The sequence below is a fragment of the Dendrobates tinctorius genome, unplaced genomic scaffold, assembly GCF_039654945.1.
Source record: "Dendrobates tinctorius isolate UK_male_01 unplaced genomic scaffold, ASM3965494v1 ptg000196l, whole genome shotgun sequence".
Classification (NCBI taxonomy): domain Eukaryota; kingdom Metazoa; phylum Chordata; class Amphibia; order Anura; family Dendrobatidae; genus Dendrobates; species Dendrobates tinctorius.
This window is the reverse complement of record NW_027361863.1, coordinates 16,348,158-16,360,949: the sequence shown is the minus strand read 5'-3', so window position 1 is coordinate 16,360,949 and position 12,792 is coordinate 16,348,158. Positions and strand designations below refer to the sequence as shown.

The following is a 12,792-nucleotide window of genomic DNA, read 5'->3' as shown; positions in this document are numbered from 1 at the left end:
TGAGGGTTTCTGGAGTGCGAGGCATTTACCTGTCACTGAGGGTTTTGGGAGTGCAGGGCATTTACCTGTCACTGAGGGTCTCGGGAGTGCGGGGCATTTACCTGTAATTGAGGGTCTCGGGAGTGCGGGCATTTACCTGTCATTGAGTTTCTTGGGAGTGCGGGGTATTTACCTGTCATTGAGGGTCTAGAGAGTGCGAGGCACTTACCTGTCATTGAGGGTCTCGGGAGTGCGGGGCATTTACCTGTCATTGATGGTCTCGGGAGTGCGGGGCATTTACCTGTCATTGAGGGTCTTGGGAGTGCGAGGCATTTACCTGTCATTGAGGGTCTAGGGAGTGCAGGGCATTTACCTGTCACTGAGGGTTTTGGGAGTGCAGGGCATTTACCTGTCATTGAGGGTCTCGGGAGTGCGGGGCATTTACCTGTCATTGATGGTCTCGGGAGTGCGGGGCATTTACCTGTCATTGAGGGTCACGGGAGTGCGAGGCACTTACCTGTCATTGAGGGTCTCGGGAGTGCGGGGCATTTACCTGTCATTGATGGTCTCGGGAGTGCGGGGCATTTACCTGTCACTGAGGGTCTCGGGAGTGCGGGGCATTTACCTGTCATTGAGGGTCTCGGGAGTGCGAGGCACTTACTTGTCATTGAGGGTCTCGGGAGTGCGGGGCATTTACCTGTCACTGAGGGTCTCGGGAGTGCAGGGCATTTACCTGTCATTGAGGGTCTCGGGGCATTTACCTGTCATTGAGGGTCTCGGGAGTGCAGGGCATTTACCTGTCATTGAGGGTCTCGGGACATTTACCTGTCATTGAGGGTCTCGGGAGTGCGGGGCATTTACCTGTCATTGAGGGTCTCGGGAGTGCAGGCATTTCCCTGTCATTGAGGGTCTCGGGAGTGCGGGCATTTACCTGTCATTGAGGGTCTCGGGAGTGTGAGGCATTTACGTTTCATTGATAGTCTCGGGAGTGCGGGGCACTTACCTGTCACTGAGGGTCTCGGGAGTGCGGTCATTTACCTGTCATTGAGGGTCTCGGGAGTGCGAGGCATTTACCTGTCATTGAGGGTTTTGGGAGTGCGGGGCATTTCCCTGTCATTGAGGGTCTCGGGAGTGCGGGCATTTACCTGTCATTGAGGGTTTCTGGAGTGCAAGGCATTTACCTGTCACTGAGGGTTTTGGGAGTGCAGGGCATTTACCTGTCACTGAGGGTCTCGGGAGTGCGGGGCATTTACCTGTAATTGAGGGTCTCGGGAGTGCGGGCATTTACCTGTCATTGAGTTTCTTGGGAGTGCGGGGTATTTACCTGTCATTGAGGGTCTAGAGAGTGCGAGGCACTTACCTGTCATTGAGGGTCTCGGGAGTGCGGGGCATTTACCTGTCATTGATGGTCTTGGGAGTGCGGGGCATTTACCTGTCATTGAGGGTCTTGGGAGTGCGAGGCATTTACCTGTCATTGAGGGTCTAGGGAGTGCAGGGCATTTACCTGTCATTGAGGGTCTCGGGAGTGCGAGGCACTTACCTGTCATTGAGGGTCTCGGGAGTGCGGGGCATTTACCTGTCATTGATGGTCTCGGGAGTGCGGGGCATTTACCTGTCACTGAGGGTCTCGGGAGTGCGGGGCATTTACCTGTCATTGAGGGTCTCGGGAGTGCGAGGCACTTACTTGTCATTGAGGGTCTCGGGAGTGCGGGGCATTTACCTGTCATTGAGGGTCTCGGGAGTGCGGGGTATTTACCTGTCATTGAGGGTCACGGGAGTGCAAGGCATTTACCTGTCATTGATGGTCTCGGGAGTGCGGGGCATTTACCTGTCATTGAGGGTCTCGGGAGTGCGGGGTATTTACCTGTCATTGAGGGTCACGGGATTGCAAGGCATTTACCTGTCATTGAGGGTCTCAGAAGTGCGGGGCATTTATGTGAAATTGAGGGTCTTTGGAGTGCATATACTTGTCATTGAGGGTTTCTGGAGTGAGAAGCATTTACCTGTCATTGAGTTTCTTGGTAGTGCAGGGCATTTACCTGTCACTGAGGGTTTTGGGAGTGCAGGGCATTTACCTGTCACTGAGGGTTTTGGGAGTGCAGGGCATTTACCTGTCACTGAGGGTCTCGGGCGTGCAGGGCATTTACCTGTCACTGAGGGTCTAGGGAGTGCGGGGCATTTCCCTGTCATTGAGGGTCTAGGGAGTGCGGGGCATTTCCCTGTCATTGAGGGTCTCGGGAGTGCGGGGCATTTCCCTGTCATTGAGGGTCTCGGGAGTGCGGGGCATTTACCTGTCACTGAGGGTCTAGGGACTGTGGGGCATTTACCTATCACTGAGGGTCTCGGGAGTGCAGGGCATTTACATGTCATTGAGGGTCTCGGGAGTGCGGGGCATTTACCTGTCATTGAGGGTTTTGGGAGTGCGAGGCATTTACCTGTCATAGAGGGTTTTGGGAGTGCGGGGCATTTACCTGTCTTTGAGTTTCTGGGGAGTGCAGGGCATTTACCTGTCATTGAGGGTCTCGGGAGTGCGGGGCATTTATGTGTCATTGAGGGTTTTGGGAGTGCGGGGCATTTATCTGTCATTGAGGGTCTTGGGAGTGCGAGGCATTTACCTGTCATTGAGGGTCTTGGGAGTGCGGGGCATTTACCTGTCATTGAGTTTCTTGGGAGTGCGGGCATTTCCCTGTCATTGAGGGTCTCGGGAGTGTGGGGCATTTACCTGTCATTGAGGGTCTCGGGAGTGCGGGGTATTTACCTGTCATTGAGGGTCTCGGGGCATTTACCTGTCATTGAGGGTCTCAGGTAAATGCCTCGCACTCCCGTCATAGAGGGTCTCGGGAGTGTGGGGCATTTACCTGCCATTGAGTTTCTTGGGAGTGCGGGGTATTTACCTGTCATTGAGGGTCTCGGGAGTGCAAGGCATTTACCTGTCATTGATGGTCTCGGGAGTGCGGGGCATTTACCTGTCATTGATGGTCTCGGGAGTGCGGGGCATTTACCTGTCATTGATGGTCTCGGGAGTGCGGGCATTTCCCTGTCATTGAGTTTCTTGGGAGTGTGCGGCATTTCCCTGTCATTGAGGTTCTCGGGAGTGTGGGGTATTTCCCTGTCATTGAGGTTCTCGGGAGTGCGGGGCATTTATCTGTCATTGAGGGTCACGGGAGTGCAAGGCATTTACCTGTCATTGAGGGTCTCGGGAGTGCGGGGCATTTATGTGAAATTGAGGGTCTCGGGAGTGTGGGCATTTACCTGTAATTGAGGGTTCTTGGAGTGCGAAGCATTTACCTGTCATTGAGTTTCTTGGGAGTGCAGGGCATTTACCTGTCACTGAGGGTCTTGGGAGTGCAGGGCATTTACTTGTCATTGAGGGTTTTGGGAGTGCGGGGCATTTACCTGTCATTGAGGGTCTTGGGAGTGCGGGGCATTTACTTGTCATTGAGGGTTTTGGGAGTGCGGGGCATTTACCTGTCATTGAGGGTCTTGGGAGTGCGGGGCATTTACCTGTCATTGAGGGTCTCAGAAGTGTGGGGCATTTATGTGAAATTGAGGGTCTTTGGAGTGCATATACTTGTCATTGAGGGTCTCAGAAGTGCGGGGCATTTACAGGGTATTGAGGGTCTCAGAAGTGAAGGGCAGTTATGCGGCATTGACGGTCTCAGGGTTAGAAAACATTTACATGGTATTGAGGGTCTTGTGGTGTGGGTAATTTCTGTGACGTTGAGGGTCTTGCAGCTTGAGAACTTCTGTGTGCAGGGTAATGGTGGTCACTGGTGGTTGTCACCCGTCATGTGTTGTTGGAGTTGCCCCAGCTCAGGATGAATGCAGTTTGGAGGGATGTGACCACATAATGTCTGCTGATAGTTGTGTGTCCATGTTGGGTGTCAGACCTTATGGACGTTGTTATAGGCGGCCATTGGCGGTTGTCACCCAGCGTATATAATATACTTTTAATAATTATATGCATATAATGTTTTGCTCACGTCCTTACCTTTGCTTGTAGGCATCTCGCTCCCTCTTGACCTTCCCCAACACATTGTAGAGAGCTCTGATCTCGGGGGTGATGGTATCGATCTGAACGCCGACCCCGTCAGAATGACCCCAATAAGCGCCACATCCGGTGCCCACCGACCCCACGTCGGACCTGGTCATCAGCCTCCGTGTACCATAGACCCACGGTTGAGGAGGCAGCGGAGTTGGTGATGGACGGGTGAGTCCCAAGAGAGGTGGCGGTAAAATGGGCCCCACAAAGCCTGTCTGGATAGCTTGGTCCTTGGTGACGGGCCCTGCTCCTTGGGCTCTTTCCAGCGCCCTCTCCAGAGAGCGGTTTCGACGTTCCAGTTCATGCACCTTGGCCAAGAAGCAGCGAAATCTCAGGTTGAGGGTCTTCAAGACGCTGATGTTGGAACCAAAGTCATTGCGCAAAGCCGAAGCCCCCCCACCCTGGGCATAGGGGGCCCCGAGGATTAGCGACGACTGCGGCGGTGATGGGGGGCTGTCCCCTGACTGCAGAGGGGAGTCCGACGAAATCAGGAGAAGATTGGGAGTTAATAGCGGATTCATAGCCAGGGCTATTCTGAGCACTGCGGAGAGGAGGGACAGGACCAGCAAGAGCAGGAGGATGATGGGGGTGGTGGTGGTGATGGGAGGGGAAGTCACATCATCTCTGTGTGAGGGATATTAGTGGAGGAGAGGGGAATGCAGAGCGATGATAGAGGGGAAAGGGAAGGAAGAGAAGAATATGATGACTGGAGGGAGAGGAATGGGCTGGAGGAACAAGACTCAGCTGTGACGTGGAGCAAGAGGGGGGAACATTCCTGTTTTCTTCACCGCAGGCAACACACAGAACAACTGCAGAGAGTGGGGGAGGAATAGAGAAGAGAGAGGAGGAATAGGGGGGACACGGCCTGGAGACGTGGGGGGCAAAAAGATCAAATCATGAACAAATAGGATAACAAATGGTGGGTCTAATGTACTGGAACTGCTGCAAAAGAGAAGAGGAATCAACCAATCAGAAAGCAACTTTCATTGAAAAAATGGCCCAAGAGGAATGAGAGCTGGAAGCTGATAGGTTGCTATGGGCAATTGCTTCACTCTGTTAATTACCGCCATGACGCTCATCTACAAAGTGGCGATATCCCATAAACATTGACACAATCCCAGAAAAGTAATTAAAGCCCCTAATAGAAACTGCTTCTTACCTATAGGAGCAATCAAAGACCCTAATAATAGAAACCACTGCTTAAAGGGGGAGTTCTTTACATAGTAAGATTCCTTTAATCCGGCATCAATGGAGGCTAAGTGTCGGATTATTGGATTTTACGTTTCATAAGGTGATATCTGCTCTCCGTCTTTTACTTGATCCCGACATGAAGTTCAGTGGCGAAAACAAGCACCAGACTATCAGATTTATTGGATGACAGGACTCCGGATTAAGGGAATTTTGAGGTTTTATTTTTAGTACAAAAGACCCAAATGACAGAAATCACCTAAAGATCTAAACCTAGCGAAACACAAAGGGTTAAAAGTGAGGTCCTGAGCGCAGACCCTACTGAGAAAGAGGTCTGAAAAGGAAAGTGAAGCTGTTGCCCATAGCAACCGGGTCCAAGCTCTCCGCCATTTTGTAAATGAAAGAATCCCAAGTTACCGGGGGCAACTGCTAATATCCCCCCAACAGTCTCATATAATGCTGCACTATACAAAGGACAACCTTCCCCAATATTGCTAGGATTTCCAGGGAGCTGTAATGGCAGCCATGTTACCCAGGGTCTGAAACCACGACCGCTCCAGTGTCACCCACCTACAGGGAAAATACATGTAAATGTGGTCCTTTATGGGGATGTAATACCATACGACCCTCTTCTGGCACTGGAGTGCATTTAGTATAATGGGGGACACTTACAAAACTGGGGTGCCACACCTGTATACAAGTCCTGAGCTGTCTGACAGCGCCCAAAGGGGGCTACAGTCAATGTGCATCCCCTAAAAACATGTTATTAAAGGGGTATACTCTGCTATATGAATTTAGGGTCAAGTTCTCAGTTTAACAGTGCACCATATGGCGGCACAATGTCCGACTCTTATATGTATGACCCCTTGGGGCGACCATACAGCCTCAGACACCTTCAATAGCACAAGCAACAAATGTATGTTCTCCCTGTGTTTGCGTGGGTTTCCTCCGGGCACTCCGGTTTCCTCCCACATTCCAAAGACATGCTGATAGGGAATATAGATTGTGAGCCCCATCGGGGACAGTGATGCTAATGTGTGCAAACTGTAAAGCGCTGCGGAATATGTTAGCGCTATATAAAAATAAAGATTATTATTATGTAGCTCGTGACGGATGACTGACATTTGTTCTGTATAACTCAGAAAAAAAAAATAAAAAGTACAAAAAAAAGTACAGGAGAGAAAAAAAGGAAACTCCCCGTATGGTTTCTTCTTAAAAAGTCTAATTACAGCTTCCGTAATCGCTGGGTGGAGGAGCTGCGGAGACAGAGATCCAGGCTGAAAAAAAGAAAGGTGCAAAAAATAATAAAAAGAAAAAAAATAATAATCAGTAAAACCAGGCATTAGGTTATCAACACTAAACTTCCAGCATGTCCTCGTCAGCTGGGGTTTAGTTCTCATGGAGTATTTCCACTGTGGACCTCCCGCCCCGATGCCCACCGGTGTAAATAACGTTTTCATGTACCGCTCCTAGTACCTAGCAATATGGAGGGAATCCGCCTTTGCACTGAACATCATTGCAATTACAGTTAATAAAATGTGGAGAGGGAAAAAAAAAAAATCCTAAAAACTATTTTTTTGGTAAAATCTTAGCAACGCCTCTAAATATAAGCAAACGCTGGAAAGCGCCGATTCTCCACATTGATGTCAAAATTGTGCAATAGACTAATGTGCTGGTCATTTTCAAAAATCTCTGGTTGCTGTCAGTGAATGGGATGCACTAATTTTTTTTTTTTTTTCCTTTGTCACAACCAGAGATTGAAGATCTGCTGTGATCTAGTCCAACTAACAGAGCGCCCTCTGAAGGGTCAGGCTTCACACCACTGCTGCTTAGTCATCACACAGTATCTGAAAACCACAACAATATGCAATTTCACTGCAAATTTGCAGAAGTTTCCATAAAATGGCCAGCTGTGTTTTGACGCTAGATAGCAGCGTTATCTGTTAAATCTGTATGGACATTTATGTTCCCATTCAACAGCAACAAACACATGAGCCAGGCACACAGCTAACAAGTTTGTATGACAGTGTTCACACCACAAAAAGACTAAAACACAGTCTAATTTGCTTCTTGTTTTTGCAAGATTGGGGAGGTTTCCACCCCTCCCTTATGGGCCATGCACACAAAAGCCGTCTTCCATAGCGTGTCCACAACGGACATTACCTGCCTGAATGCTGTCCATACAAGTACTATACACATGGTCAGGTTTTTAAATACATCGGTTAGGGACTGCTCTGAGATGGGTATACCTTGACGTTTGGTAGTGCGGCTTAGTATACATTTTTTTGCAAAAAATGTATCAACCAAATACCCTGTTTATCATCTTTTTACTAGCACTTGCTGTTTACTGTTACTTTTTTACAACAGAGTATTTTTATACGTTTGTTTTACTGTGTTGTTCTGTGTTCCATTCAACAGCAAGCAGAGATCTTGAAAAAGCTAAGAAATTCTAACAATGTGCATTATAAGTTTCCTAGTCGTCTGCTTGACGGTAAGGGGCAGACGGCGGCTGTGTGGGGCAGGCAACAGAAATTTCTTGCTTCGACCTCCACCATCAATGGCTGCATCTGTTCCCAGCTGGTATCCCCCTCCCTCCAACATAAAAAAAAAAAACAGCAAGAACAACGCACCACACTTCCTTTCCTAAAAATGAAGTCAAGGTATTTAATCCTGAGGCCACTATATGGAGGCATTTTACACCACTTTTTTTGCACAGCATTATACCGTAGTTAATTAATCCTATGGGTCGGCAGAAAAACACAATTGCCCAAAAAAAAACAACTTGCTTGAGATAAAAGGGTTGCTGAAGACTATAAAAACAAGTTAGCCTTTTTTCAAAAACTGGAGCCATGTTTAAAAAAAAACAAAGTGAAAAACTTTTTCCTAACATCTCACTTCTGGTCCCTTTGTCCAAAGCCTAAGGCTGCACTACTGAGACCTTGTGATGACAATACGATTGTGTGCATCTAAGTCACCAAATTCAGCACCGAGTCCCATACACATGGTGGGGGTACACTGGGGATGGAAAATAGCACAGCTCATTACCCCACTTGTCTGAAAAAAAAGATCGACCTCCCAGGTCTCAACTGTCGGAAAGTCTTACCCAGGATTTATCTAGAAAATACCAGCACCTTCATTGTATATTTGCAGGGCCAGGCTGCCGCTCAGCTTAAGATGAGGCAGACATTGCATATATTCATATTCACACCCATGTTCGGAGCTTAAAGATGAAGACACGTAAAAATCAATGTAAGTAATTTGCCTTAAGTGGCTCTTAGCTTGAAGGACAGCCTATTGAAAGGGAATCTGTCACCCATTTTTAGTGATGTCATGTAATGATATCATTCAATTGTGTGTCACATAAGGATTCTATTAGGAATTTTTTATTCCCCCCGACCTCTCACCTTTGATGCATAAATACCTTTTTTATCTTGGTTGAGATGTATGTAAATCGCCGCGGTCCGGTCCGATGGGCGGGGCTTATTCGCCTTCTCCCCCTCCCTCCTCAGCTTGCTGAACGTAAATTCATCTGTGAATATCACAGATGCGGTAGTTTTTCCGCGCTTGTGCATTGAAAAGGCCTCCGGCGTTTGCGCAGTATGGTTTGCCCAACTGTGGGCAAAGCATATAATCGGTACTGAGCATGCGCCGGTATTTTTCAGCGCGGTCTATGCCCCGGAAGTCTTCACATGCAGGACACTCTTCCTGGACGCCGGATGCATACTGAAAAATACTGGCGCATGCGCAGTACCGATTATATGCTTTTCCCACAGTTGGGCAAATCATACTGCGCAAGCGCCGGAGGCCTTTTCAATGCGCAAGCACGGAAACACTACGTGAACGCAGGAAGAAGAACGAAGAAATGTGTAGAGCAAGACAGGGAGGAGGGGAAGGCGAATAAGCCCCGCCCATCGGACCGGACCGCGGCGATTTACATACATCTCAACCGAGATAAAAAAGGTATTTATGCATCAAAGGTGCAGGGTCAGGGGGAATCAAAAGTCCTAATAGAATCCTTATGTGACACACAATTGAATGATATCTTTACATGATATCACTAAAAATGGGTGAGATTCCCTTTAAAGGGGTTCTATGGGACCATCAATGTAGGATCAGAGGAGGTCCAACCACTAGGACCCCCATCAAGTCAGCACCATGAAAGGTCCATGGCGCTTACATATCCTTCACTTTTTACCCAATCACAGCAGCTCGTCCATACAGGTGGCTATGCCTAGTGCCCAGAGGCCCCCAACCAATTATCATTGGGTTTTCTCATGGCTAAGGTAACGCGGTGCTCTTATTTATACGATATGGGTGCCACATCTGCACCAGTCAAACATTTATGGCCATAAAAAAAACTGGGGAAAAAACCCTTTAGGCTACTTTCACATTAGTGGTTTTTAGCGCAGCGCTTCATGCGCACTAGAAACCAGGGCTGTGGAGACGGAGTCGGTATAAAATGGACCGACTCCTAAAATATATAATAAATTGGGTACAGTAGTTCAATGCAGAATGTGCTGAATATTTTTTCATAGGAATTTTGGAAAGTTATGAAATGCCCTATAAATGGCTGTTCTATTCCTGATCTAAGGCTACATTCACACACGGCGTTTTTCCTGCGTTTTTTGAGGATACGTTTTTCAGTTGCAAAAGCAGATCAGCTTTTTTAAAAAACTGCATCACCTGAAAGGTTTTTGAGCTCATAATGTTTTCAATAGCAAAAGCAGATTAGAAATCTGCTCTATCTATATATCCATTTATCCATATCATATCTGTACCAAAAAGAATGAAAACTGGATAGCACACAGACTAACACTCCTTTTTTTTTAGCACCAGTCAGGTACACCTCATAGCTGCCCAAAAGGATGCCCAGGACAGGCATTGCTCGTCTTCAGTAACACATCAACATCAATTGATAGTTGGAATAAATAGGCTGCATTCACCACCACATCTTCTTAAGGTGCAGGCTTTATTTTCAAGTGTAGGGGTGTGCAGTATGAGGTTCTGCAGCAGCTGAGGTGTGCAGTATGAAATTCTGCAGAACAGTATGAGGTTCTGCCCCCCCCAGGTTTGATCCTGGCTACGCCCATAGTGTGAATGTAGCTTGAGGATCTAGGCTTTATCTTAGCCGAGATAAGTCATAGTGTGTGTGTGTGTATACGTGTGTATGTGTATATATATATATATATATATATATAAAGTACAGACCAAAAGTTTGGACACACCTTCTCAAAGTGTTTTTTTTATTTTCATGACTATGAAAATTGTAGATTCACTCTGAAGGCATCAAAACTATGAATTAACACATGTGGAATTATATAATTAACAAAAAAGTGTGAAACAACTGAAAATACTGTACGTCTTCTATTCTAGGTTCTTCAAAGTAGCCACCTTTTGCTTTGATTTCTGCTTTGCACACTCTTGGCATTCTCTTGATGAGCTTCAAGAGGTAGTCACCGGAAATGGTTTTCACTTCACAGGTGTGCGCTGTCAGGTTTAATAAGTGGGGCTTCTTGCCTTATAAATGGGGTTGGGACCATCAGTTGTGTTTTGCAGAAGTCTGGTGGATACACAGCTGATAGTCCTACTGAATAGACTGTTAGAATTTGTATTATGGCAAGAAAAAGCAGCTAAGTAAAGAAAAACGAGTGGCCATCATTACTTTAAGAAATGAAGGTCAGTCAGTGCGAAAAATTGGGAAAACTTTGAAAGTGTCCCCAAGTGCAGTGGCAAAAACCATCAAGCGCTACAAAGAAACTGGCTCACATGAGGACCGCCCCTGGAAAGGAAGACCAAGAGTCACCTCTGCTGCTGCGGATAAGTTCATCCGAGTCACCAGCCACAGAAATCGCAGGTTAACAGCAGCTCAGATTAGAGACCAGGTCAGTGCCACACAGAGTTCTAGCAGCAGACACATCTCTACAACAAGTGTTAAGAGGAGACTTTGTGCAGCAGGCCTTCATGGTAAAATAGCTGCTAGGAAACCACTGCTAAGGACAGACAACAAGCAGAAGAGACTTGTTTGGGCTAGAGAACACAAGGAATGGACATTAGACCGGTGGAAATCTGTGCTTTGGTCTGATGAGTCCAAATTTGAGATCTTTGGTTCCAACCACCGTGTCTTTGTGCGATGCAGAAAAGGTGAACGGATGGACTCTACATGCCTGGTTCCCACCGTGAAGCATGGAGGAGGAGGTGTGATGGTGTGGGGGTGCTTTGCTGGTGACACTGTTGGGGAATTATTTAAAATTGAAGGCATACTGAACCAGCATGGCTACCACAGCATCTTGCATCGGCATGCTATTCCATCCGGTTTGTGTTTAGTTGGACCATCATTTATTTTTCAACAGGACAATGACCCCAAACACACCTCCAGGCTGTGTAAGGGCTATTTGACCAAGAAGGAGAGTGATGGGGTGCTACGCCAGATGACCTGGCCTCCACAGTCACCAGACCTGAACCCAATCGAGATGGTTTGGGGTGAGCTGGACCACAGAGTGAAGGCAAAAGGGCCAACAAGTGCTAAGCATCTCTGGCAACTCCTTCAAGACTGTTGGAAGACCATTTCCGGTGACTACCTCTTGAAGCTCATCAAGAGAATGCCAAGAGTGTGCAAAGCAGTAATCAAAGCAAAAGGTGGCTACTTTGAAGAACCTAGAATATAAGATATTTTCAGTTGTTTCACACTTTTGTTAATTATATAATTCCACATTTGTTAATTCATAATTTTGATGCCTTCAGCATGTATCTACAATTTTCATAGTCATGAAAATAAAGAAAACTCTTTGAATGAGGTGTGTCCAAACTTTGGTCTGTACCGTATGTATGTAATCGACTGCGTTTTGCATGTGTTTGCGTTTTTTAGGCGCATGCATCTTATCCAGTTTCTAGCCATATTAACTCTTAAAACGCATGCGTGTGCATGTCCATGTGCACGCCTGCGTTCCCATAGACTGTAATGCGTTATTTTGTCGCATTCCGTGCTTTTTTTTTTACGCCGTTGGACAGACCCAAAAATGCAACAGGTTGCGTCTGGCGCGCCTAGGCGCACACCTTAAAAAACGCATGCGCACGAAAACGCATATGAATGCGTGCAAACGCTAGACCATGCGCCCCCATGTTAAACATAGGTGCACATGGACGCGCACGATGCGCTGCGCTAAAAAACGCTAATGTGAAACCAGCCTTATGAAGCTCAACATGTTCGTGAAATTGTGAATTTACCCTTGTCTCACTGAAGACGTCGGTTGTCCATATTTTACGAGTGACGCCCCAGAATCCCACATTCTCCTATTTCAGGCACAGCTGCTGACTTCCATAAATGAGGGTAAAGGATAGCGACAGCTGCCGGGTAACACGCCCTGTCCTGTACTCAGTATGGACTTCTATAATCTGTGATTTATGGAAGGATTAATACACAAGTGGCTCTGATGGCAATAGAGACTGCAGCCAATGCTCTAAGTATCCTGGAATAGCACCGAGTGGAAGCGGTTTAGTAAAATACAAAAAATGGTTCATCTTTGAACACAATTTCACATCCCAGAATAACATTTCTGCATGTATGACTTTGGTGTTCAGTGCTC

At 47.1% G+C, this 12,792-nt stretch overlaps 1 protein-coding gene across 1 annotated transcript in view; it reads right to left on the bottom strand.

The window, feature by feature from the left end:
* The window catches only part of IFFO1 (intermediate filament family orphan 1), a 36,598-nt gene extending 31,779 nt beyond the window's left edge, over positions 1–4,819 (bottom strand). Inside the window, exon 1 of the mRNA XM_073552937.1 lies at positions 3,971–4,819. Within this exon, the coding sequence (XP_073409038.1) occupies positions 3,971–4,542 (572 nt within the window). The 5' untranslated portion in view covers positions 4,543–4,819. The remainder of the gene's footprint in view (positions 1–3,970) is intronic.
* Positions 4,820–12,792: the final 7,973 nt, after the last annotated feature.